At 49.9% G+C, this 26137-nt stretch overlaps 1 protein-coding gene across 1 annotated transcript; it reads left to right on the plus strand.

Annotated features, from left to right (window-relative positions):
* Positions 1-1241: 1241 nt before the first annotated feature.
* Positions 1242-26137, plus strand: Eps8l2 (EPS8 like 2). Its single transcript, XM_021646223.2, has 21 exons — positions 1242-1388; positions 4178-4297; positions 4380-4435; positions 5259-5323; positions 18378-18539; positions 19019-19168; positions 19240-19319; positions 19461-19609; positions 19689-19759; positions 19891-20017; positions 20187-20275; positions 20376-20450; positions 20681-20829; positions 20923-21055; positions 21345-21457; positions 23497-23602; positions 24159-24278; positions 24520-24592; positions 24704-24884; positions 24972-25104; positions 25259-26137. The coding sequence occupies exons 2-21, from the start codon at positions 4254-4256 to the stop codon at positions 25322-25324; spliced, it is 2142 nt and encodes a 713-aa protein (XP_021501898.1). The 5' UTR covers positions 1242-1388; positions 4178-4253; the 3' UTR covers positions 25325-26137.

The following is a 26137-nucleotide window of genomic DNA, read 5'->3' on the forward strand; positions in this document are numbered from 1 at the left end:
ACACCCCTGTTCTTACTGGCTACATGGCTTCAGGCAGCCCCAAGTGGACATGAGCTGCTACCACTAGCTTGGGCTGTCTCACAGCAAAGTTTGTGAACACTGGTAGCAGCGCTGGGTTGCCCCACTCTTTCTCCATCCCCAGCACTGCCCAGGAATGTCAGGGCACACACGTGCACCTGCCCCTCCCATTACACAGCCGAGCACTTGACCCCTGCTTGCTGGGCCAGGGTGAGGTCACAGGCAGAGCAAGATTGGGCCAGTTCTGTGAGATCCCCAGTAAGGGCTGTGAACCAGGAAGCCTCTCCGGGGTTCATCAGGAGCTCGACCTCTAAGGTCAAGTCCACTTCAGCCATCCCTCTGTCCAGCTCACCTGTGGTGTCTCATGTGTCAGGTGGGCACAAACCAGGTCAGACAGGGTTGCTGACCCTCGGGCAGAGCACCCAGTGCCCTAGGAAGGACTGATGGCCTGCCCAGGGTAAACATGCCAGGGCCCTGCCCTTCTGGGACTGTAGCCTGGGACCCTGACTTCCTGGCAGCACCCATTTCCTGTGCCCCAACTCCAGGAACAATACCCGGGGCCTTAGGGCCCTTGTTCACATAAGGGCAGTACCCTTTGCTAGCGGGTCATAACTCCCTTTATTTCCTCCTAGGCAGCTAGTTGGCTGTTCTAAATTCCTCCAACCCTGCTCTGAGCTGTCAAATAGCAGGGTGGGCAGGGTAACCCCAGGGTCAACGTAGTGGAGACAGGTAGCCCAACTCCATGATAGCCCAACTCTTAGGGGATGATGCTCAAGCTGGACTTCAGGAGCTCCTCCATGTGCAGAAGGGAGGGGACCCCACCGGGGAGCTTAAAGCTCGGAAACCCAAAAAGCTTTGAACCCAAAGTCCCAGGCCCCAGGACTGAACCACAAAAGAGCTCTGTCCCGGTGCAACTGGGAGGGGGGGTGGGAGGGCACCGGATAGCGGCTTGATTGAGACTTCCCTACGGCTTCAGCCCATACTGTCTCTGCAAGCAGGCCCATGTCCCTACCTGCTACTGCAGCTTGGCCAGTCAGAGCAGCTGGGGCCGCACCCTGCACTCTAGGGCCAGCTACGGAGGGGCCCCAGGTGCTTTGGGGACCGCTGGGAGGGCACAAGGAGGCGAGGGAGGCGGAACTGTGTTGTGGGAGTGGGGGTTGTCCCAGGCCCGCCCCCACTCCCGGGTGACTCCGTAACCTGTCGCTCAGGTTCCTCCTCTCACAGCCCCGCCCCGGCCTATCCGGCCCAGCAGAGGTCCCGCCTGTCGGGGGAGAGGGAGCTTCACTGCTGCTGAGGCTCTGACAGACGGGCCGGCGGACAAACTGACCTAGGGGACTAGGCAAACGCAGGCGCTGACTGACGGAGAGCAGGTGAGCGCTTCAGCCAGGGAGGTTGCCCAACTGGGCCTCAGTTTCCCAGAGTGGCCATGGGATGTGGAGCTCTGGCCCGAGACTCTGGGTCGGGCGCTTGGTTTGGAGGGCAACCCAGCACCGGGAGCTGAGAGCACCTGAGTGTGAGGTTTGGGATGGCCGGGATCGCCGGACTCTGGGGACAGCTAAACCTGGGTTTGGGGGCTCTGAGTGGGGAGTGGGGCGTAGGAACTTGGGGGAGAGGCTGGGCCTGAGCCTTTCTTGGGCTTTTAGTCTAAGAACCGCTCGGCTGAGGCCCCATCGGTCCAGCGGGCGGCGGCCAGTGGTTCAGTGATATTTTTAAGCCAGTGGTGTGTGACTCACTCGCCCTGGTCCCGGACCCCTCCCAGCCCTGGGGCGGATGAGGGGAACCTGGCAGTTGACAAGAGAGGTGGTGAGGAAGGGAGGGCCTTCATTCCATCCAGCAGGCTGGACCTCCTTCAGACTCTCACCCTGGCATGGGCATACCACCCATACCACCCAGTGCCTGAAGGTTGGCCTTTCCTTGCTGTCTGAGCCCCAAAGAAACCAAGAGCCGGGGAAACATCAGGCTTAGCCGGTCTTCAGGTCAAAGTTAGGATGTGTAGTCTCAGGGGATGGGGGTAGGGGCTGGGAGTAGATCCCGGCAGGGAGCCATCGGCTGGTGGGAGGACTTATGGCTATCCACAGCTTGGCTCTCTAAGGTCCCCGGGACTGACAAGTCTGTACTACTAACTACAATGAGGGTATCTCTAGAGGTAGGGAGGGGGGAGGCGTGTCCACAGACCACCTCCGCTGTTGCCGCCTGGCAGCCTCCTTTACCTATTGAGGAGGCAGGGCACTGCTGGGGGCCCTCCCACCCCTAGACCTGTGCATTGACCTCTCCTAGCCCTGTCTGTTATCTAGAGCTGGGTGGCCCATCGCTCCCAGCCAGACTTCCTGGGTCTCTTCAGGTGCATCCATCCCCTCCCACCAAGAGCTTTCCAGTTATCTCAGCCTCTATCGCTCCCACCTGACGATTTCTGAACTTTGTTCCCAGACTAGGACCCAGCTAACACCTAAGGGACTCCCCCATCCCTTTCCAGGGCCACACCCTGCTCCCACAAGGACAGCCAAGAGCCCAGGTGACTAAACTGACCCCTCCCCAAGGTCACTCAGCATGTAGAGCTGGAATTTGAACTTGGAGCCAGTTCTTCCGCCCTCCTTGCCCTGCCAGGGCCTCCTCCCCTTCCACTGCTGAACCTACCAAACACTCTAGCATGCTGGGCCTCCCTTCAAACCGGAAAATGGCTACAGTAAAACCGAAGTCCAGCCTGGGCCTGGGTGTTTCATCTTCACCAGCAATGGATTCTATGGGTTTTCTGCCTCCCACCCCTCTTCAGCTGTAGCAGCCTCCTGGGAGTGAGCCTTTTGCAGGCTAGAGGCAGCCCCAGTGTCATCCCTCTTCCCTAGGCCAAAGGTCCTGGCCTATATTCCCCCAAGGGCAGGGCTGCGTGTCCAAGCCTGTCCCGAGTCTAGGTGCCTTCAGGCCTGGGTCTCCAGAAGTTTGTTTTGTCCTGGTTGTGTACTCCTGGCCCCACGTGCCTGGCGCCCTTGGCTGAGCTAGCCAGGAATCCCATTAAGCAAACACTAGGGCTTACCCTCTGAGGTCAGGAGCATTCCGGACATTCTCCATGGATAGGTGGACCTAGAAATCTGGCCCAGCCTCTTCTCATAAGCTAGGACCTGGAGTGGGGGCAGGAGTGCTGCAGGAGAGCCGGTACAGGTAAGAGCTAAGGCCTCCCTTCCTGGCAGCCCACCCCTCAAGACCTGGTCAAACCAGAAAATACTAGAATACTAAAGGCCTTCTCCTGAGCCCTTGTACCAGCACCCTGACTGGTGGCCCTACCAGTCAAATGCTTTAGCTAGGAGAGATGGTGGCTTTGCTGGTAATAGCAGACAGAGGTAGTCTGTGTATCTGGACCCAGAACATTAGGAAGAATTGGCTGTAAAGCCCCAGCAGGACAGTTAGAAACATAGAAACACTGTTTACCTGTTTCTCCGGTGGCCTGAAGGCAGCCTATCACTGAAGGTACCCGGAGTCATCATTTGATGTAAGGCTGGCCCAGGCCACCAGCTTCTGTTGTGTCTAGAGAAGAACCCAGGACTAGTTTATAAGAAAAGCTTGCTCACATTCATAGCTATGTCTCAGTTTCCCCAAAAATGTAGCCAAGAGGAGGGCAGGGCTGGGAATCCTGCTCATGGACAGGCTTTGCATATCTACGATCATCTGAATTTGTACTGGGGAGACCAGTCACCCCCAAAACTTCTCTCTCCCCCCACCCTCTCAAGGGTCTCCCAAGAGGGAGCCAAGGGCTGGTCTGTTTGCCGGATCTGGAGGAGCTGGTCACTGTGGGCATGTTCACATGTATATACCGGGGTCCCTTGGAATAGTGGGGTTCCTCTGTACTTGTGCCCTTCTAGGTCTCTAGCCTTCCCCTCACCTGCCTCAGCTTCTGAAGGAGCTGTCCTCTCTCCTCAGTGTGCTCCCCACCCAGCCCCTCCATCAGAGCCTCCCTGACAGCTTCTTGGGAGCACCTCTGCACAGAACCAAGAGTCTGAGGCCAGATAGGTCTCCATCGCCACCAGCAATGGCATGAGTCTGGAGGACTCTGCTACCTGGCGTGTCTGGCCAGGCACTGAGGGTTCCAGGCTGTGAAGCAGAAATGAGAAAGGAGACCCAGGCATAGCCTGGCCGGGAGAAAGTGTCAGCTGAGCTCCTCTGTCCTTAGGTGGAGGCCAGGCACTAGGCCCTAGACACCAGCCAGACTAAGGTCTGCCCTCGACGCTGGCCGCCACTGGAACACCATGAGCCAGTCAGGGTCCATGAGCTGCTGCCCAGGAGCTGCCAAGTAAGTGTTGTCCTGCCGCCCCCCAAGTCCCCAGGGAGGGGTGTGACATGAGCCCTGCCCTCACCTGCCTCTCCCCCTGCAGTGGCAGTCTGGGCCGGTCTTATGGTGTGCCCAAGATGAGTGCAAAGGACCTGTTTGGTGAGTGAAGTTTAAGGACGGTATGGACTTAAGGAGGATGAGTGTGACCATAGTGGTCTCATCCTTGCTTGCCCCAAGCCTGGGTGGTTCTAAGTGCCCAGGGGAAGCCTTTGGATCCTAATTCACTGAGAACTTTGGATATCTCTCTACAAGGCCCCTGGCTACTAAATGCTCTCCACTACACTGTAAGGGGAGAGGCCTTTACGAATAATTCAGGGAGCATTAATATTGATTCTACCGCGCAGCCTTGCAATCCGATCGAGTAGGTGGGGTCAGAGGGGACCTGGCTGCCAGCTATCTGCTCCAAAGCTACTTCTGCTCCATTGTGCCCCTCCCCAACCATGCTCTTCATTTGTGCCTCTGGATGCTGACTACTAGATGCTGGAAGTTGGAGGCCTGGACAGCAAGAGCTCCAGAGAAAGGTGGTAGCTTGGTAGGATAGGGGAGCCTTGGCCTGGACTCCTTCCCTAGGAAACTGGGCAGACTCCATTAGAGAAGACTGAGTTTCCTGCCCCTCACCCAAACAAACTCTCAGTGAGAGGCTGCCCCCTCCCATTCTGAATAAGTCCCTGTCTCCTGGAGCTTCAGGTCCCCAGTGGGGCCCATCATGGGGCCAAGCCAGAGGGCCTCCTGTGGATCCTCCTTGTCCCCACAGGAGCTTCAATGCCACTCCCCAGCCTGCAGTCCTTCCTGATGGCTGTGAGGAGTTCAAAGAACAGCACCTCTCATCTCAGCTCTATTCTCCCCTGTCACCCCTGGGGGTCCAGTCTCACTAGACTGGGTCTAACTCTTTGGGGTGCATGACATCTGTCTCTCCATCCAGAGCAGAGGAAGAAGTACTCCAACTCCAATGTCATCATGCATGAGACTTCACAGTATCATGTCCAGGTGAGGACCAGGAAATACCCCGTTCCCTTTGTTCCTGGGAAAGGTTGGAGAAACAGAGGTTCAGGGAGATGTGGGAAGGGAGAGCAAAGGACTGCCCTGTGGATCCAGCCATCGTGGTGAAACAGCTTCCTCCAGGTGGAGGGAGTTCATAGTGGGGCCTGCGTGGAGTTGGTACCCGTGGCCCACACCACCCAGGGTGCTGAGACATCACCTATGTTACTGTGCAGCTCAGAAAAGACCATGGAAGGAAGTTGTCATCTTGGCCCCAAAACAAGGAACTGCACTGGCAGGAACATGATGGAACAAAGACACTCTTTATTGAGTGCCACAGGGAGCCTGGATGGCACTGCTGAGTCTAGACATGACCTGTGCCCTTTGACCAGCTGCCAACTTGAGTGGCCCTTCTCCCAGTCGCTTTGAATTTGCACGGAGAATTCAAGAACTGTCTTTTAAAATGGTTTTCCTGGGACTGGGAGCTGACTGGGTTCCTAGCTGTAGATCGAGCTTGTAAGATAATAATGAGGAATGACAGAGAAGTAGAGAGAGGAGCCCCAGAGTAGCCAGCACTGGCGGTGGATTCCATGTATCGCTGGTTCTCCGCTGTCCCCCCATACCACACAGGACCCCTACCCCCAAAGTAAGGCAGGCTGCTGTCCTCAGAACCTTGCCTCCTTGTCTGTAGAATGGACCAGAAGAGCCATCAGGTATCCCCATGGCTCCTCAACCCTGCCATCTTGGGTAATCAAGGTTCTGACCACCCACCTGGGCCAATGGGTCATGATAAGGTAACCACAGCAACTCAAGTGTCCAAGGACAGGGCATGGAGGCACAGACAGGTCGGCTCTGACCTCTTCCTTTACAATGTACCACTCTTCTCAGAAGGGGAACTTTGTCCTCCTTGGTGAGGAACTACGTGGGGCGTCCAGCCTGGCTTCTGGACTTTGGTCCATACTGCTTGACTCTGCCCAGCTGCTTCGGGGACCTTTTCTTCCTGCTCAGGAGCCAGCAGGGCAGGGGTTTCTTTAAGGTTTTTCTGCCTCTCTCTGATGAAAAGACTGAGGCCCAGGGAAAGAGGCTGAGAAGCAGTAGAGGTCACTGAGGCCATGCTTGCTTCTTTTGACTTTTTCCTGACTTTTTATACAACAAATTAATAGGGTTAATTAATAGGTTCTGTTACCATCAGAGTGGAACATAAAACAGTTCCATCATTCCTGGGTGTCTTTCAGACCTTGAGTTCAAAGCCATCCCCCCCTCCACCCCCATCCCTAACAATTCCATCTGTCTTGCATCCCCAACACGTATCTTTTTGGGAATATTACCCTATAAGGGAGGTCCTATAGTTACAGCCACCTCTGTTTTGCTTCAGGAGCTCTTAAGAAAAAAAACAAAGAACAAAAAACATGAGCTGGGGTACGGTAGCCTGTAACCCAAGCATTTAGGGAAGCAGAGGATCCAGGACAGCCAAGGCTATGTGGAGAAACTCTGTGTGCGTGTGGAGGGGGGGCTTGTGGGGGGATCCATGTACAGAGGATGGAAGAAAGTTCCAGCACCCTCACCTCTTCTGTAGCCCAATCCAGGCTTTCCTGCAGTACTACCCCGACTCAAGTGTGCAGCGATGCCCTGAGTTTATGGAAGTATTTTGAGCATATGGTTAGACACGAGGATTAGAAATAGCTCCCTCTGTGCTGAGCCTAGTAGAACATGCCTTTAATCTCAGCACTCAGGAGGTGGAGGCAGAAGCAGCCAAATTTCTGTGAGTTTGAGAGTTTGAGACCAGCCTGGTCTACACAGAGAGTTCCAGGACAGCCAGGCTTACATACAGAGACTGTATAGATAGATAGATAGATAGATAGATAGATAGATAGATAGATAGATAGATAGATAGATAGATAGGCAAGCTGATATTGGTGGCCCACACCTTTACTCCACCAGAACTCAGGAGACAGAAGCAGGCAGATTTCTGTGAGTTCAAGGCCAGCCTGGTCCACACAGTGAGTTCCATGACAGCCAGGGCTACAAACCTATAGCCCTGTCTCAAAAACAAATAGACAAAAATCTTCTTCCAGTTGGCAATCCATTAACTAATGTGTGTCATTGTCTTTTGATAAGCAGACATGTTTTATTTTGGAGACATCTAGTAATGTAACTATTTTTTCTTTTCTGGTTTTGGTTTGGTTTGGTTTGGTTCTGGTTTTTTGAGACAGGCTTTCTCTGTGCAATAGGCCTGGCTGTCCTGGACTCTCTCTCTCTCTGTAGACCAGGATAGCCTCAAACTCAGGAAGCAGAGGCAGGCGGATGTGTGAATTCAAGGCCAGCCTGGTCTACAAAGCCAAATCCAGGACACCTGCCTCTGCTTCCTGAGTGCTGGGATTAAAGGCATGGACCGTCTTACTGGCTCTGTTGTTGTTGTTGTTGTTGTTTTTAATCTCCAAGGAGTTCTTGCCTAACACTGACAGTTTCTGTGTTTTCATGGTACTGTAGTCTTTTGCATCTAGGCCCATGATTAGCTTTATCTTATTTTATTTTTTGAGACCCTGTTTCTAATTAAATGAATAAGCACATTGCTAGCATTTGATTGGCATTGAGTCAAATCTATTACCTGTTTAGGAAGAACTGTCATCTTAATATTTTGTGTTCCCATCCACAAACATGGGATGTTTCTCCATTTATTAACTTTCTTTAATTTTTTTTAAACAATGTTTTCTGGCTTTCATTGTGGAGGTCGTATTTATATCTGAATTATTCTTTGGTTACAAATGTTACTATGGGAGGTTTCCCTAGTACAATGGTTATCACATCATGTTCACCACATAAATAGTGTGGTTTTATTGTGGCTTTGGTTTTGGTTTTGGTTTGGGACAGGGTTTCACTACGGAGCCGTGAGTGACCTGGAACTTGCTATTTAGACTAAGATGGTTTCCATAGAGCTTCACCGCCTTCCTCTGCTTTCCCAGTACTGAATAGAAGGCTTGTACCACCACACCCGGCACCAATGGTATTGTTTTTGTTTTTTCCTTTTGGTGTTGTTTTAATTTTTTAATATTTATTTACTTTTTAGTATGTATGAGTGTTTTGCCTGTATGTATGTGTGTGTGTATGTATGTATGTATGTATGTATGTGCAGCATATGTGTGTCTGGTACCCATGGAGGACATTAAATTCCCTAGAACTAAAGTTACAAACAGTTGTGAGCTGGTGTGTGGGTGCTGGGAACTGAACCAGGGTCTTCTGCAAGAACAAAAGGTACTCAAACCACGGAGTCATCTCTCCAGCCCCTTTTTATTTTTTGAAATTATAGTATAATTACATCATTTACCCCTTCCCTTTCCTTCCTCCAAATTCTCCTATATACCCTTCTGACTCTCTTTCAATTTCATGGCCTCGTTTTTCATTAATTGTTGTTTTATATATATACATATACATGTATATACATATATATTTCTAAACATACAATTTGCTCAGTCTGTACGATGTTACGCATGTGTATGTATGTTTTCAGGGCTGACCATTTGGTATAGGACAGTGAGTAGATGTGCTCTGCCCTAGGGAAGCCTATTTCTCCCGTTCTCAGCCTTACTCAGTTGCCTGCAGTTCTTTGCCTACAGGATTGAGATTGAGGCCCTGTGGGCTTTTCCCCATCCACTCTGGCATGTCTACCGTTGTTACCCGTGTTCAGCTCCTGCTTAGGCAGCCATGTTAGTGAAACTTTATGAGTCTAGGAGACGCAATCTCACAGCAAACTCCCTGCTCCTCTTGCTCTTACACAATCTTTCTACTCTTTCTTCTGCAATGTTACCTGAGCTTTAGGTGTGGGAACGGCTTGGTAGGTTTATCTTTGGGACTGGGCTCCACAGCTCTACATTTTGATTGGTTGTGGTTTTCTGTAATGGTCTCCCTTTGTTGCAAAGAGACGTTTCCTTGTTGAAGGGTGAGGACTACATTTATCCGTGAGCATAAGGACAAATATTTAAAATGTAATTAGGGATTATGCTGGTGTAATGAAGTGGCAGTTGCAGTTTCTCCTCTAAGATCTATAACTTCATAAGTCTTGGGTGGTTGGCTGTGTTTTCATTACTAGACATGATTTCCTCTTGCTAATAGAATATTTGTTTTTTTTTTAAGAAGATTTTTTTATGTATATAAGTGTTTTATCTGCATTTACATCTGCCAGAAGAGGGAATCAGTTGACATTATAGATGGTTGTGAGCCACCATGTGGTTGCTGGGAATTGAACTCAGGACCTTTGGAAGAGCAGACAGTACTCTTAACCACTGAGCCATCTCTCCAGCCCCTGCTAATAGAATCTTAAGCCCAAATAGAGAGCTGTGATATCCACCAAGGTTACAGCACCATAGCACTATATTTTTAAACTTCACCTTCTAATTATCTTCTGCTTACATATAGCTAAACAATTAAACTTTAGTATGGTTGTCACGTGTCCTAAGACTTTGGTAAATTTAATGATTTCCCTATAGTTCAGACTGTCTTCATAGATAATGAAATTGTATTCTATATTTTATCTGTCACATGCTTTTGGAGACAGTTCTTTCAATTCTTTAGCATAAAAGGTATTAAATTCTGTCAAATGTTTTTTCCTAAAGCTATTGAGATTTGTTCACTGCTATTAATATAAAAAAAACATACTGAGGCATGCGGTAAGGATGCATGCCTCTGATTCCCATACTCCAGAGGCAATGGCAGGTAGATCTCTGTGAGCTCAAGACTAGCCAAGGCTACACAGAGAAACCATGTCTCATAAAAACAAAAAGAACAAAATTATGAATTGGTTTTGAATGCTGAATAAACTTTGGTGTTTATGCTATGTTCATTCATTCAAGATGTCTTCCAGGTATATTGGCACATAATTATAATCCAGCATTCAGAGGTAGAGCCAGAAGAATCACCACAAATGCAAGGCTATCTGCTTGGCAAGTTCCAAGCAGCCTAAACTACAGAGCAAGACCCTGTATCAAAAGTGAAGCAAACAGCTGGGCATGGTGACACACTCCTTTAATCCCAGCACTTGGGAGAAAGAAGTAGGAAACTCTGAGTTCCAGGCCAGCCTGACCCACATAGTGAGTTCCAGGACAGTCAGGGCTACGTAGAAAATGTAGAAAGAGACCTTGTCTCAAAAGAAAAAGAATGAACCAGGTACTGTGGCACACTCCTGTATTCCCAGCACTCTGAGAGGCAGAGGCAGGCAGATTGCTGTGAGGCCAGCCTGGTCTACAAAGTGAATGCAGGACAACCAAGGCTACACAGAGAAACCCTGTCTCAAAAAAAAAAAAATAAAATAAAATAAAAATAAAAAACCAAAAACTAAACAACACAAAAAAGCACCTGCTGCTCTTGTAGAGACATGGGTTCAATTCCCAGGACCCACATGGCAGATCATAACTATCTTCGGTTTCAGTTCCAAGACTTCTAATGCCCCCTTCTGGCTTCCATGGGTTGCTGGATGCACATTTGAACTACAAGCACACACACATGCACACACATGCACAGGAAAATACACAAACAAATGGATGGAGGGGATAGATACATACATACATACATACATACATACATACATAGCATTTTGGGTTTTTGTTGTTGTTGTTTAGATAGGCCTAGGCTGTCCCAAACCTTGCTGTGTATGCTAGGTTAGCCTCAAACATTCAGAGATCTGCCTGCCTCTGCCTCCTGAGTGCACCACCACACCCAGCCCTGAAATAAATAATAATTGTTAACGGAGCCAGGGATATGGTTCAGTAGTAAAGTACCTGCCTAGCATACATGAGCTAGGCAAAAACAAGAAAGATACTTTGTATGTGCTCATAGGCTGATTTGCTAACATTTCATTGAAGACGTTTAAAGTTATTTATGATTTATTTATGTGTATGTACTGTCTGCATATGTGCCCTAGGAGGTCAGAGAGGAAGCTAGAGTTCCAGACAGTTGAGAGCTACCTGATGTGGATGCTGGGAACTGAATTTGGTTGCTCTGTGAGAACTTGGTTCCTGTGCTCCTAAGCACTGAATTAGTTCTCTAGCCCTGAAGACTTTTTTTTTAAAAGATTTATTTGAATATTTTATCTGCATGTACACCTGTATGCCAGAAGAGGGCATCAGATGCCAGTATAGATAGTTGTGAGCCACCTTGGGCTTGCTGGGGATTGAACTCAGGACCTCTGAAGAGCAGACTCTTAACCACTCTTGGCCACTGAGTCATCGCTCCAGCCCAGCCCTCTGAAGACTTGTTTTGTTTTGTTGTTTTGTTTTTGTTTTTAAATAAATGTCCGGGGGCTGGAGAGGTAGCTCAGAGGTTAAGAGCACGGGTTGCTCTTCCAGACATCCTGAGTTCAATTCCCAGCAACTACATGGTGGCTCACAACCATCTATAATGAGATCTGGTGCCCTCTTCTGGCATGCAGGTATACATACAAGCAGAACGCTGTATACATAAAAATAAAAAATAAATCTTTTTTTTAAAAAGTCCATTAGAGATATTGATCTCAATCTTCTACATAATAGCCGTGGCAGGTTTGCATACCAGGGCTACGTTGACCTAACAGAGTGGGGAAGTCCTCCTGTCACCTTTATTTTCAGAAAAAGTTTGTGCAGCATATTGTTTCTTACTTAAATATTTTTTTAGGATTTACCAGAGGTCTTCTGAGTGCACGATTTCCTTTTTGAGGGGTAGGGCGGGTTGGTTTTTGGTTTTGGGCTTTTGTTGTTGTTGTAGTTTGGGGTTTTTTTGGGAGGGGGTCTTTTTGAGTCAAGGTTTCTCTGTAATGTTGGCTGTTCTGGAACTCGGTCTATAAACCATACAGAGATCTGCCTGCCTCTTTCTCCTGAATGCTAGGATAAAGGTGTGATAATGCTAGGATAAAGCCACCATGCCTGGCCTGCAAGATTTCCTTCATACAGAAGTTTTATTCTCATGTTTGTGTAATTTTTTGTAATGTTCCTCCTTTCCTTTTGTTTTTGAAAATCAGCAGGGTATTTTCCTTTGTCCGTTTGTTTATTTGGCTAGGTTTTCTTTTTTTTTATTGTCGTTGTAGTTGTTTTTGTTTGTTTGTTTGTTTGTTTGTTTTGTACTAGGGTCTTTCAAGTTAGCCCTAGCTAGCCTAGAACCTGTTGTGTAGACCTGGCAGGCTTTGAATTTAAGGGACCTTCCTCCCTCTGCGTCCGAGAGTGATGTGATTGTAGGCAAACTCCACCCTCCATATTAGTGTTGCCTCTAATCACACTTGCTAAGGAGTTAACTGTGGGCTTTATTTGATTTTTAAATGTAATTTTCTATGTTGATTGTTTACTAGTTTGTAGATTGTTTGTTTAGTTTTCTAGACAGGCTTTCTCTGTGTAGCCTTGGCTGTCCCGGACTCACTTTGTAGACCAGGCTGGCCTGGAACTCAGAGATCCACCTGCCTCTGCTTCCCAGAGGGCTGGGATTAGAGGTGTGCACCACCACAGCCAGCTTAGTTTATGGATTTTTCTTCTTAATTTTTGTTCCTTCCATTTACTTTGGGTCTTGTTTTATTGTGTTCTGCTTGCTTTGCTTGTTTAGTTTTAGTGCCAGTGATGGAACCCAGGGCCTTGTGCTAGCTAGACAAGCTCCTACCACTAAACCACACTGTCAACAAGGTTTTCTAGCTTGTTAAGGTAAAAGCGTAGATAACTGATCTTAAGCGCTTTTTCTAAAGCCTAATATATTTATTGAAAGCTATAGATTTCAGTGAAACATTAATGACATGTAAAATTTTTATTCGGCTCCAAATATTTTTTGATCCTTTCACATTTTCCTTATGACTTCATTTTTTTTTAAACTGAGAGGGAATTTTTAAAGATTTATTTATTATTTATACAGCATTCTGCCTATGCACCAGATCTTATATAGATGGCTATGAACCACCATGTGGTTGCTGGGAAGTGAACTCAGGACCCTTGGAAGAACAAGTGTTCTTACCCTCTGAGCCATCTCTCCAGCCCCCGTGACTTCATTTTTTGTTTTGTTTTTTATTTGGTTTGGTTTGGTTTTGATTTTTCAAGACAGTTTAAACTCTCTGTGTAGACTTGGCTGTTTCTTTTCTTTTTGAGATAAGGTGTTACTATGTACTCCTGTCTGACCTGTATCTCATAGCCAGGCTGGCCTAGAATTTATAGAGATCCACTTCTTTCTGTCTACAGAGTCCTGAGACTAAAGGCATTTGCCTGGCAGTGACTTCATTTTTGACCCATAAGTTATTTTTATTCTATGTCATTCCTTCATTCATTTATTCATTTTTTGGAGGCAAGGTTTCACTCTGTAGCCCAGGCTGACCTGGAACTCCTGGTCCAGTCTGAAAGTACTGGGATTATAAGCATTCATGACCATGCCCAGCTTTGAGAATTTTTTTGAGACCGGGCCCCAACCTTGAACCCTACGTAGTTGACGAGGACCTTGAACTCCCGGTTGCTCTCTTGTACTTCCCAAGTGCTGAGATTACAGTCTTGGACCGCCACACCCTGCTGAAGTTTTTAGTATTGATCTCTGCTCTAATTCCACTAAGGTCAAAAGCCTCTGTGCTTTCAGTCTCCTGGCGTTGCCTGAGACTTGTTTGGTCACCTAGCAGCATGGTTTTGTTTGGTCACTTGTGTGGCATTTTGTTTCAGTGTTTATCCTGCCTGACTTGCCTCCTATCCCACTGTGTTTCTGCCTACTCCCTACTGTACCTGTTTGCAGCCATCGCCCCTGTACTAAATCTTGTATCTTTGTGGGTTACCTGCAGTAGTTTTGAGAGGGGAAAAGGCATACTCCCCCCCCCCCTTTTTTTTTTGACAGGGTTTCTCTGTGTAGCAGCTCTGGCTGACTTGCTTTGTAGACCCCCACGATGACCTTGAACTCACAAATATCCCCCTGCCTCTGCCTTCTGAGTGCTGGGATTAAAGGCATGTGCCACCATGCCTGACTTTAAAAAAAAAAAAAGATTTATTTATTTTATGTATATGAGTGTTCTATCTGCATTTACACCTGCCAAAAGAGGGAATCAGTTCACATTATAGATGGTTATGAGCCACCATGTGGTTGCCAGCAATTGAACTCATGACCTTTGGAAGAGCAGACAGTGCTTTTAACCACTGAACCATCACTCCAGCCTCCATGCCTGTCTTGATATAACAATCTCTTTTAAAAGTGCAGTTTTTAAAATTCAGTCAGACTTCACGTAATTCACTTTGTTAAAGAGTTACATTAGGGGTGATAGATTAGTTACAAACACTGGCTGCTCTTGCAAAGGACTCAGGTTTGATTCCCAGCACCCACATGGCAAACCAGTTCCGGGGGATCAGATGCCCTCCTCTGAACTCTGCAGACACTGAACAACCCAGTGCACACACACACACACACATATATATATATGCGGGCAAAACACTCTCACCATAATTTTTTTCAAGTTACATTAGGGACTGGAGAGACTGCTCAGAGTTAAGAGTGCTTGCTCTTGCAGAGGACTTGTGTCACGGGCCTGTAATCCCACTAAGATAGAGAAAAAAGGATCACTACAAGTTCAAAGCTGGGGGCTGGAGAGATGGCTCAGCGGTTGAGAGCACTGGCTGCTCTTCCAGAGGTCCTGAGTTCAATTCCCAGCAACCACATGGTGGCTTGCAACCATCTGCAATGGAATCTGATTTCCTCTTCTGGTGTGCATGAAAACAGTGTCTATATACATAAATTAAATAAATAGGTCTTAAAAAAAAAAAAAAAACAAAACAAGTTCAAAGCTAGCCCAGGCTGACCTGGAACTCCTGATCCCCCTGCCTCCAGTTCCCGAGTGCTGGGATTACAAGCATTCATCACTATGCCCAGCTTTGAAAATTTTTAAGTTTTTGGTTTGTTTGTTTGTTTGTTTTGCTTTGGGTTTTTTGAAATAGGGTTTCTCTGTGCAGCCTTGGCTGTCCTGGACTCGCTCTGTAGACAAGGCTGGCCTCCAGCTCACAAAGATCCTCCTGCCTTTTCATACTGAGTGCCCTGGGATTAAAGATGTAGCACCACCACCCAGACTAGCTGGTCTTGTCAAGTTCCAAGCGAGCCAGAGCTACATAGCAACAACACCCTTTTAAAATAAACAAAACAAAAAAGACATTATTTCCTCTTTGGAACCAAGATATTTTTTTCTCATTTCATCTTAATAAAGCTCTTCTAAACAAACAAACAAAAAAACAAGAAAAAAAAACAAAAACAAAACCCAGCCCTGGCATGGTGGCACACATATTTAACCCCAGCAGAGATCGGTGGATCTCAGAGTTCAGTTGCAGTTCCTCCTCTACAGACCAGTTCCAGAACAGTCGGAGCTGCAAGCTAAGACCTTGTCTTCAAAACCAAATAAAACAAAATAACAGAGCCAGGCAGTGGTGGCACATCCCCTTTAATCCCAGCACTTGGGAGGCAGAAGGTTGCCAAGTTTACAGAGCAAGTTCCAGGACAGCCAGAGATAAACAGAGAAACACTGTCTCATAAACAAACAAACAAACAAACAAAGAAATAGAATAAAAAAAGATAAAATAGTGTGCCTTTCATTCTAGCTCTTAGGAGGCAGAGACAGGTGGAGATCTGTGAGTTGAGTTCCAGGCTAGCCAGGGCAACAATGAGTCCCTGTCTCAAAATAAATAAATAAAATAATAAAAAAATAAAAAGTTATTTAAAACAGTGTGGTGGCCCACGCTTGTAATCTCAGCATGAGGAGGTGTGGGCAAGAGAGTTCCAAGTTCAAGGGCCTGGGCCATATAGCAAGACACTGTCCCAAAACCTATAACAGGGCTGGTGAAATGGCTCAGTGGTTAAGGTCCAGATTCAATTCCCAGCAAGCACTCAGTAGCTCACAGCCGTCTATATGGGATCTGATGCTCTCTTCTGTCATGCAGCCATGCATGCAAATAGAGTGCTCAAATACATAAATAAAACTTTTTTTTAATGGCTTTTCTCCCATTCCCCCTTCCTGCTCTCTCTCTCTCTCTCTCTCCCATTACCCAACCTTCCCCTCCCCACAGCAAGTATCCCCCCTCTCCCTCTTCCTCCCTAGCTGCTCCTAATAAGCCTGCACTTATAGAATATATATTTTAAAAAATGTGGGCTGGAGAGATGGCTCAGTGGTTAGGAGCACTATGTGCTCTTCCAAAGGACCTGGGTTCAATCCCCACCCTCCACATGACAGCCTACAACTTTCAGTAACTCTAGTTTCCAGAGAGCTGACACCTGCATACCAATGCACATAAAATAAAACTTAAAAAAAAAAAAAAACTAAACTAAAAATTGCTTATTCTTCTGTAGACTTAATGTTTCTGTTCTTCAGGTTTTGTTGTTCGGTGTTATCTTTTAATAATATTTTTTATGTATTTATTTATTTATTTTGTTTTTTCAAGACAGGGTTTTTCTATGTGGCCCTGGCTGTTGTTGAAAATTAAATGGTGTTGGGTTATATGTTGTTTATTATTTGCCCTATAATTCTTGTGCTGATATTATTTAACCCACTATCACAATCAATAAGACACAGACACCTGTTAGATTTTATAAACGCCTTAAAGCGCGTTGGGCTGGACAGATAATTCCACCTTCATTATCTCAATAACCTCACCATCCACCTCCCAGCCCCCATCACTGCCATCTGCCCTAAACATTCTTATCTGGGCTACCTTCCATCCATAATCTTATAAATACTTGCTTAGCCTTCATCCTGATCAATCCTTTCCACGCCACCTTCGGAGTCCTTCCTCTCTGCCCACGTGGTTCCTTTTCCACACTAACCTGTCGTGGCTTTCCTCCTCTCTCCTCTCTTCCCATCTGTGTCTGCCTGTCCCCTTCCTGTGATTCTCCTGTCCCCAAAGGCAGGGAAACTTAACCACACCTACCTCCTCCTGCCCTGCCCAGGTACAGGCGTTTTTTATTAAACAATCGGGAATAATGTCTTAGGTTTACACAACAAGGTTAGTGCAGTACTCAGATCTTGAGGGCCAGTGTTTAGCACCAGACCAAGCCCCAACACCTGGCTGTCCTGGAACTCACTCTGTAGACCTTGCTGGCCTCTAATTCACAGAGATCTGCCTGTCTCTGCCTCTGGAATGCTGGGACTAAAGGGGTGCACCACCCCCACCCAAATGCATGTCACTCTTTATGTACATAAACAAAACTAGGCAGGGGCTTTGGAGAGGGCCCAAGTGGGCTGGAGAGATAGCTCAGAGGTTAAGAGCACTGACTGTTCTTCCAGAAGTCCTGAGTTCAATTCCCAGCAACTACCAACTACGTGGTGGCTCACAACCATCTATAATGAGATGTAGGCAGAATACTGTATAAATAATAAGTCTTTTTTAAAAGAGGGTTACTGGAAGTTTGAAGACATTCAAGGTCATCCTCAGCTACACAGCAAGTTTCAGTTAGAGATAAATGAGACCCTGTCGCAATAAGACAGAAAGAAAGAAATAAAAACAAAATCAGCATGGAAGGTAACATCTGTGAAGGAAGGGAGACCAGGGGCAGTGAGGGCAAAGGCTAAGCCTCCTAAATGCCATTGTCCCTGCATCACAGTATCAAAATGGAGAGACACACAGAGGTTTATCTGCCTCTGCCTCATGAGAATTTAAAGCATGTACCACCATCTCCAGCCAGTCTGGAAAATGGTTTGATTTTATTATTTCAGATGTATGGGTGTTTGCCTGCATGTATATGTCTGTATGCTACATGTGTGACTTGTGGCTGTAGAGGTCCGAAGAGGGCATCAGAGCCCCTGGAACTGGGCTTACAGAGGGTTGTGAGCAGCCATGTGGATGCTGAGACTTGAACCCTGGTCTTCTGAAAGAGCAGCTACTGTTCTTTCACTGAGCCATCCCTTGCCCCAATGTGAAAGTTTCTGAAGACTTTAGTCAGCAATCATGACCCACAAAGACACACACTATAGCAGAAAGATGACTCTTCCCACCTGAGGCATAGCTGTGACCACTGAGGATCCCCAGTTGTCTGAGGCTCCCAGACTGCCTTCTCCCATGCCCATGGTTTAAGCAGTAGAAGATCTGTGGCCATCCGTGACCTCTGACCTTTCCCTTAGCACCTGGCCACATTCATCATGGACAAGAGTGAGGCTATTGCCTCAGTGGATGATGCCATCCGGAAGCTGGTGCAGCTGAGCTCCAAGGAGAAGGTCTGGGCCCAGGAAGTGCTGCTGCAGGTGAATGACAAGTCACTGCGACTGCTGGACGTTGAGTCTCAGGTACTGGCTGACAACAGCAGGTGCTGGGAGCTGATGGGCAGAGGCAGGGCCAGATGTCCAGTTCATCCAGATGTGTGTGGCCATGTGGAAGGGAATGGGGCTGAGGATGGTTAGGGAGAACTGGACCCAGCTGAGAGTCTGGGCCACTTTGGGCAACCTAGACTGGCTTAGCTCAGAACCTGCTGGGTTGCTGACCAATCAGGGCATCACCGTTCTCTGCAAGAGCCTTGCTGGCTATAGAGAGCATGAGCTGGCTGTGTCCCAGAGGCCTATGCTCTGGGGCATCGCCATTTGATGTGTTTTGCACCTGCGAGTTACACATGTGTTCCTCTGCGTGTAGCACATTCCACATACCATGGCCAGGAGTATCCATTCATTCCTGGGGTGGCAGTCACATAGGTAGTGTGCTCGCAATGGCAGCCTACATCCATATCCGGGGCTGGTCAGGCATGGCTTGACCCATCACATTCCTCCCCCAGGAGGAGCTGGAGAACTTCCCGCTGCCCACTGTGCAGCACAGCCAGACAGTGCTAAACCAGTTGCGCTACCCCTCCGTGCTGCTGCTGGTGTGCCAGGACTCAGACCAGAACAAGCCCGACATCCACTTTTTTCACTGTGATGAGGTGGAGGTAAGGCAGGACAGCCAGGGGTGGGCACCGTGCCAGTCGGCCAAGCTGATTCGACACCCGTGTTCCCCCAGGCGGAACTGGTGCAGGAGGACATTGAGAGCGCCCTGGCTGACCACCGGCTGGGGAAGAAGATGCGGCCGCAGACCCTAAAGTACGGCCCTGGGGTGTAGAAAGTGAGGGATCTTGCCCTTTTGCTTGGGGCACAGTAGCCTGGGGAGTGAGGGCAGCAGGGTGGCAGCACCCAGCAGGAGGACCATGGCCAGGCTGAACTGTGTCTTGTTCTCCCCTCTAGGGGACACCAGGAGAAAATCCGGCAGCGGCAGTCTATCTTGCCCCCTCCACAGAGCCCGGCCCCCATTCCCTTCCAGCGACAGGCCGGAGATTCCCCTCAGGCCAAGAATCGTGTAGGCCTGCCATTGCCAGTGCCATTCAGTGAACCAGGTAGGCTGGGGGGTAGGTGGGGACTCCCCTTGGAGTTAATGGAGAGCCTTCAGCAACTACTCCCCCCCCCCATGAACAGGTTATCGCCGGAGGGAATCCCAGGACGAGGAGCCACGGGCCGTGCTGGCCCAGAGAATAGAAAAGGAAACGGTGGGTGCCCAGCCTCCCAGGACTCCTTTCCATCCTTCCTGTTAGCACTGGGCCTGGCTCATTCTGTTGCCAAAGTGTCCCCACAGGTGGGGATGACAATGGCTGACCCCTGGTTCCTCTTCTAACCTCAGCAAATCCTCAACTCTGCCCTGGATGACATTGAATGGTTTGTGGCCCGGCTCCAGAAGGCAGCTGAGGCTTTCAAGCAGTTGAACCAGCGGAAAAAGGGGAAGAAGAAGAGCAAGAAGGGGCCAGCAGGTACTGACCACAGTAACAGGGCAGGACTGGACAAACCTGGGGCAGGAAATGGTGGGCATACACTGAGCTGGAGGGAAGTCAAGTCCGGATGGGACCAGTATCTAACAACAGGCAGGAACCATCAGGCACTCAGTGGGGGCCGAGGCTCACAACCCCCACATCTTGCCAGAGGGCGTCCTCACACTTCGAGCACGGCCCCCCTTGGAAGGAGAGTTTGTCGACTGTTTCCAGAAAACCAAGCTGGCCATCAACCTGCTGGTGAGTCAGCCCCGCCCTGTGCTGGTAGTGAGGGTGGGGCGTCACACGGGCCCACACACGCACATGCCATCTGTCACCTGCTTGCTCTTCCCGCCCCCAGGCAAAGCTTCAGAAGCACATCCAAAACCCTAGTGCAGCTGAGCTGGTGCACTTCCTCTTCGGGCCTCTGGATCTGGTGACTGGGGTTGGGGCAGGATGGGATTGGGGCACCAGAGTGATAGACTCTGATGGGTTTGGGGTGGAGGAAACAAGTGCTCACCTTAGCATAGTCAGACTCTGTCTAAGTTCCCAGGAGGCCGCGGTCCCTCCCAGAGGGCCAGCCTATAGAGCCGTGGTAGGTGGGTAGTAGGCTGGATCTAGTGGATTTGGTGGGCTGGGCCCCCAACTGAAACTCACTATGTCCAGATCGTCAACACCTGTGGCGGCCCAGACATTGCGCGCTCTGTCTCCAGCCCTTTGCTGTCCACTGATGCTGTGAGCTTCCTGCGTGGCCACCTGGTCCCCAAAGAGATGGCGCTGTGGGAATCATTGGGGGAGACCTGGATGAGGCCTCGGTATGGAGAAGGGGCAACATATGAAGGGAGATGGAGGCCCCTGGTGGGTTGGTGCTGGCAGGGCATGTTACTGACCTGGACTGCCAACCACAGCTCTGAGTGGCCCCGGGAGCCGCAGGTGCCACTCTATGTGCCCAAGTTCCAGAGCGGCTGGGAACCACCCCTGGATGTCCTACAGGAGGCTCCCTGGGAAGTAGAGGGGCTGGCATCTGTGCCCAGCGATCAGGTCAGGACTCCAGCCCAGCCCATGCCCACCCCTCACCTCCCCAGCCCGCCAGCTTCTACCCCCAAGGCTCCTAAAGCACCAGTGCAGGCTGCCCCAACCCCTGTAATGCCAGGCCACCTTTAGCTCACCACCTGCCTGGGCCCTTGGCCTTTTGTCCTCACTGATGCTAGGTCGCAGCACATTCATCAAGCTTCCCCCTGTGTCCCTTGACCTGAGACTCATCGTGACGTAGTCACTCTGACTCAGCCTGTACCCCACATCAAGCCCGGGCTCCCTGCTTTCCCCACAGTTGACTCCCAAGAGCCGACTATCTGTCCGACACTCCCCAAAGCACAGCCTCTCTTCTGAACCCCAAGTCCCAGAGGACATTGCACCACCGGGCAGCTCCCCACACACTAACAGGTAAGTCCATGCAGAGCGAGAGCCGGGCACTGTTTCAAGTGCGCTGCCACCACACGGTGCCAAATGCCTTGTTCTGGCGTAAAGCATTTCTTTTCCAAGTGAGAATCCAATTTTCTTCTTTTTTTTTTTTCTTTATAATTTTAATTCCTATTGAAAGCAGTTTTTTCATACAATATATTCTGATCATGGTTTTCCCTCCCCTAACTCCTCCCAGATCCTCCCCACCCATGCAAATCCACACCCTTTATTTTTCTCTCTCATAACAGCAACAACAATGAGCAAGAATAGGATGAAACAAACAAGCAGAAAAAAAAAGAGAGAGCAAAAAAAAAAAAAAGCACAAGAAACATGTGCGAAAAAATCCTATAAAAACACAAAATCGGAAACCATAATACATAAGCAAAAGTCCTGCAGGGTAAAAACAATGTGCAGGCAAAATACGATGTGACAAAAACCCTCTAAAAATACCAGAGTATGTTCTGTGTTAGCCACCAATTTTCTTCTTAACTTTGTAAACATACAATTGAAGGAAACTCTTCAAGCCACACATGCTTTCACAACCTTAACTCACATCAGTTCTTCTGTATTTCTTAACTTTTTTTTGGGGGGGGGAGCGGGGGTTGAGACAGGGTTTTTCTGTATAGCCCTGGCTGTCCTAGAACTCACTCTGTAGACCAGAGAGGCCTGGAATTCAGAGATCTGCCTGGCTCTCCCTCCGGAGTGCTGGGACTAAAGGTGTGCTCCTTTACATCAGCCTGGCTACATCTACTTTCTTTTTCACAATCCGTGTTAGAAAGAGATGGAAGCTGGACGTGGTGACACACACCTTTAATCCCCGCACTCAGGAGGCAGAGGCAGGCAGAGCTCTGAGTCTACACAGTACGCTCCAGATCAAGTTTCCGAGGTTACTTAGTGAGACCCTATCTCAAATAACCAAAAAGCCAGGTGTGATGGCTCGTGCCTGTAAATCCTAGCACTCGGGAGACTGAAGCAAAAGCATTGCACAGACTCCAAGAACAACCAACGTGGACCACATAGGCTACATGAAGTTACAAGCTAGCCTGGGCTACAGAGTGAGACCCTGTTCTTCCTTTCCCTGAAAGACCAGGGTTTGATAGTGCATACCTTTAATCGTAGCACTCAGAGGCAAAGGCATGCAAATCTCTGTCTCAGGCAGCCAACCATCGCATAGGGAGATCCTGTCTCAAAAAATTAATTAATTACAATCAAGGTTAGAAACTCACTGAACCAAAAGAGGAAAGAAAGAAACACACAACAGCTGTACCAAGCCCTGCCCACTATGGTGCTGCTGGAGGACACAGATTGAGGGTCCCAGGTTATCCCCTTCTCCTGCTGTGCATCCTATATCTCACAGTGAATAAGACAGAAGCCCAAGAAATGGGGCTACCCTTTTTATCTCCCCTGCCTCTGGTTCTTCCTCCTACCCAGTAGTCCCAGGGTTCCCTTTCAAGGGCTAGAAACAATTTCCAACAAAAGAGTCCCTTTCCTGGGCCTTCTTGAGCTTGGTATGCAGCATGCCTACTAGGACCACGTGTGTGGAACATTCTCAGCCTGTCTATACACAGACCTGAACCCCCATTCCTCCTCCCTGTCCGGTGCACCAGGGTCATGACCTGGCTGGGGGTATACCAGTAGCCAGAGCTCACCCCTGCTGCAGCAGTACCGGGAGGCTTCCAGAGAGAACACCTAGTTGCCTCTAGGGGGTTATGACTGAAAATCACCCTAGCCCTGTGGTCAGCTGGGAAGGTGTGCCCCTGTCACTCCCTAGGCACACCTCTTGTTCTAGTCCCTCAGAGGAGCAGGGCAAGAGACTCCCTAAGACAGTCTGGGCTGGGCCAGTCTCGTGAAGCCTGTTCTGCCCCCTCCTGCCTGCTGGGGTGTCACAGTTTCCATTCCCGGCTGATGAGCACAGCTTCTCTGCACTGCAACCTGGGCTGCAGAACGGCAGGCAGCTGCCGCTGGGAAGCAGGAAGAGACCCCAGTCCGGCCCTGGGCCTCAACCCTTCCTGGTCCTGCAGGGGCTACCAGACGACACCAGCCATGACGAAGTATGTGAAGATCCTCTATGACTTCACAGCACGCAACGCCAACGAGCTCTCGGTGCTCAAGGATGAGGTCCTGGAGGTGAGGGCTTGGGCTCTACAGGGGGAGTGGGGCGTGGCCTGGGACCTTCCCAGGTGCTTGACCTGGGCTTCCTACTGGGCATCCAGTGGCCTCTCTGACCCCCACCACAGTCTGGCCGAGCCACTGAGCTGCCTTCTGATGTCTGGGGCAATCCCTGAATGAAGGTCTACCGTGGTGGGTAGCCTTTCAATGGAAGCCAGCAGGGGGCTTGTCACTCATGCCCACCCAAGAGTACTACCCTGGACCAGCTTCTTTGTGCCAGACCTGAATCCAGGTCACCCACTCTGGGACAGAAAGTGGAGCAGAATGGGGGAAGCTCTACATTCAGAATCAGGTTAAGAGGTACCCTGTCCCCAGTCCTGGGGTGGGCAGGCAGGTACTGGGTAGCCGGTTAGACCGAGATGGTGCCCAGAGGATGGAGAGCTGGGCTTTATACACCTGGACGACTCTGCTCTGTGAAGGGTTTGGCAAGCGGCCCCAGCATCTGACTCTAGGAGTGCTTGAGGTCTGCACAAGGGTGTTGGTGAGTGTCACAGACATTATGACACCTTGGCAGGTGCTGGAGGATGGCCGGCAGTGGTGGAAGCTCCGGAATCGCAGCGGCCAGGCAGGCTACGTGCCCTCCAACATCCTGGCGGAGGCTCGGCAGGAGGACGTGGCTGCCCCCTTGGAACAGGTGACCGCCTGCCACGGCTCCATTCTGTCTACAGCACAGTCAGAGCCCCTAAGGTCAGGGGTGCGGCTGGTCTCAATGTGACATTTGAACCTGAGCCCTGGACACACCTGCTGCCCCCCCAGCTGGGCCCAGGGCTGTGTGGGTTCCTGGGGTCTTACTCAAGGGAAGGAAGGGCTGGCCCACACACATGGGGTCCCGGGTAAGTCCTAATAGCCCCTCACCTCTTCCTCACCCCTTGCAGTCTGGCCAGAAATACTGGGGTCCTGCAAGCCCCACCCACAAAGTGCCCCCAATTTTCGCAGGGAACAAAGAAGGTGAGTAGAGCCATTTTGGGGTCAGAAGTGCAGGGGGGAGTGGGGCAGGGGGGTTAAGGGAGAGACAAAGAACCAGTCCGGGTGGATGGGCTGAGAGCGTGCGCCCCACAGAGCTAATCCACCATATGGACGAAGTCAATGACGAGCTCATGAAAAAGATCAGCCACATCAAGGCACAGCCGCAGCGCCACTTCCGCGTGGAACGCAGCCAGCCAGTGCACCTGCCGCTTACCTTCGAGTCAGGTCCCGACGAGGTCCGCGCCTGGCTGGAAGCCAAAGGCTTCAGTGGCCGGTAAGCCCTGTGTGCACAGCCGGTGGGGCGGGGCCAGGAGGACACCACCCCGCCCACGGCCCCGCCCTCACCCCCACCTGCCCCTAGGACCGTGGAGAACTTGGGCATCTTGACCGGGCCCCAGCTCTTCTCCCTCAACAAGGAGGAGCTGAAGAAGGTGTGCGGGGAAGAGGGCAGTCGCGTGTACAGCCAGCTTACGGTTCAGAAAGCCTTCCTGGAGGTGAGCAGCTCCTGCCTGTTTCTGAGTTCCTTTCTTGGCACAAGCACCTGCTCCTGGGGTCACTGGGAAAACAAAACAAAAAAAATCTGCAGGGCCCTGACCTGTACACCCTATTCTCCAAACTCCCGGCTGAGGTCCAGTCTCTCTTTTCTAGAAAAAGCAAAGCGGGTCAGAGCTGGAGGAGCTTATGCACAAGTTCAGAAGAGCGGAGGACAGCTAAACCACCCTGCGGACTTCACCAGAGACAGGGGAGGCCGCACCTGTAGTGGGCCCAACCCTAATGCATGGAGTATTATTTTTATATGTGTATTATTTTATACCAAGGACACAGTTGGGCTGGGTGTAACTGGCCTCCAGACAGAGCCCTGTGCATGAGCCTAGCTACACCTGTGGGTGGCTCGTTTGACACCCCAACCCCAGCCCCAACCCATATTCTCCTCCCCAAACCAAGGCCAGCCTCAGCCAAACCTGTACCTGGCAGTGCCAGTCCCTCCTCAACCTGCTGCCAAGGCCCCAGGACTCTCCAGGTGGGCAAGGCCTCTTCCCCTGGCCTTCCCTGTGCACACGGAGCCTCCTGTCCCTTATGAGGCTGGGCCCCAACTCCACCCATCTCCCTTGGATTACTTGCTTCTCCATTCACCTGCCCCCATGTCTGCTGGGCCCTAACTGCAGGATGGGCCTATGCATCCAGCTGGCCAGCTTGATGACCTTGCCTTCAGATCTGCCCACACTCCCCTTCACGCTGCTAGCACCCCAAGAACAACCTGGTCTCAGGGCTCCAGGACAGGAGGTCTTGGATGCCCTGCTGGAATCGAGTATGCTGTATTCTTTCTTCTTTCAAGATCTAAGAATGGACCTAACTGCAGATGCCCCGTTGTACCCAGAGAGCCTGGGACAACAGCTGTCTCTGGCTAGTTCCACCAGCCTTTGTGCTGGTGGCTGGTGAGTTTCCCAGCTCTGGATGAAGCCTCAGACCCAGAGAGGAGAGCGGGGACTCCATCGCTATGTCAATAAACCATTTGTCGCCTATCAA

Source organism: Meriones unguiculatus, chromosome 1, assembly GCF_030254825.1.
Source record: "Meriones unguiculatus strain TT.TT164.6M chromosome 1, Bangor_MerUng_6.1, whole genome shotgun sequence".
Taxonomy (NCBI): Eukaryota; Metazoa; Chordata; class Mammalia; order Rodentia; family Muridae; genus Meriones; species Meriones unguiculatus.

Bases quoted from the DNA above. Each gene is read 5' to 3' on its own strand.
- Eps8l2 (XM_021646223.2), top strand. From the start codon at position 4,254: ATGAGCCAGTCAGGGTCCATGAGCTGCTGCCCAGGAGCTGCCAA. The intron at 4,436-5,258 runs GTGAGTGAAGTT...CTCTCCATCCAG, and splicing joins GAGTGCAAAGGACCTGTTTG to AGCAGAGGAAGAAGTACTCC. The intron at 18,540-19,018 runs GTACTGGCTGAC...TTCCTCCCCCAG, and splicing joins TGCTGGACGTTGAGTCTCAG to GAGGAGCTGGAGAACTTCCC.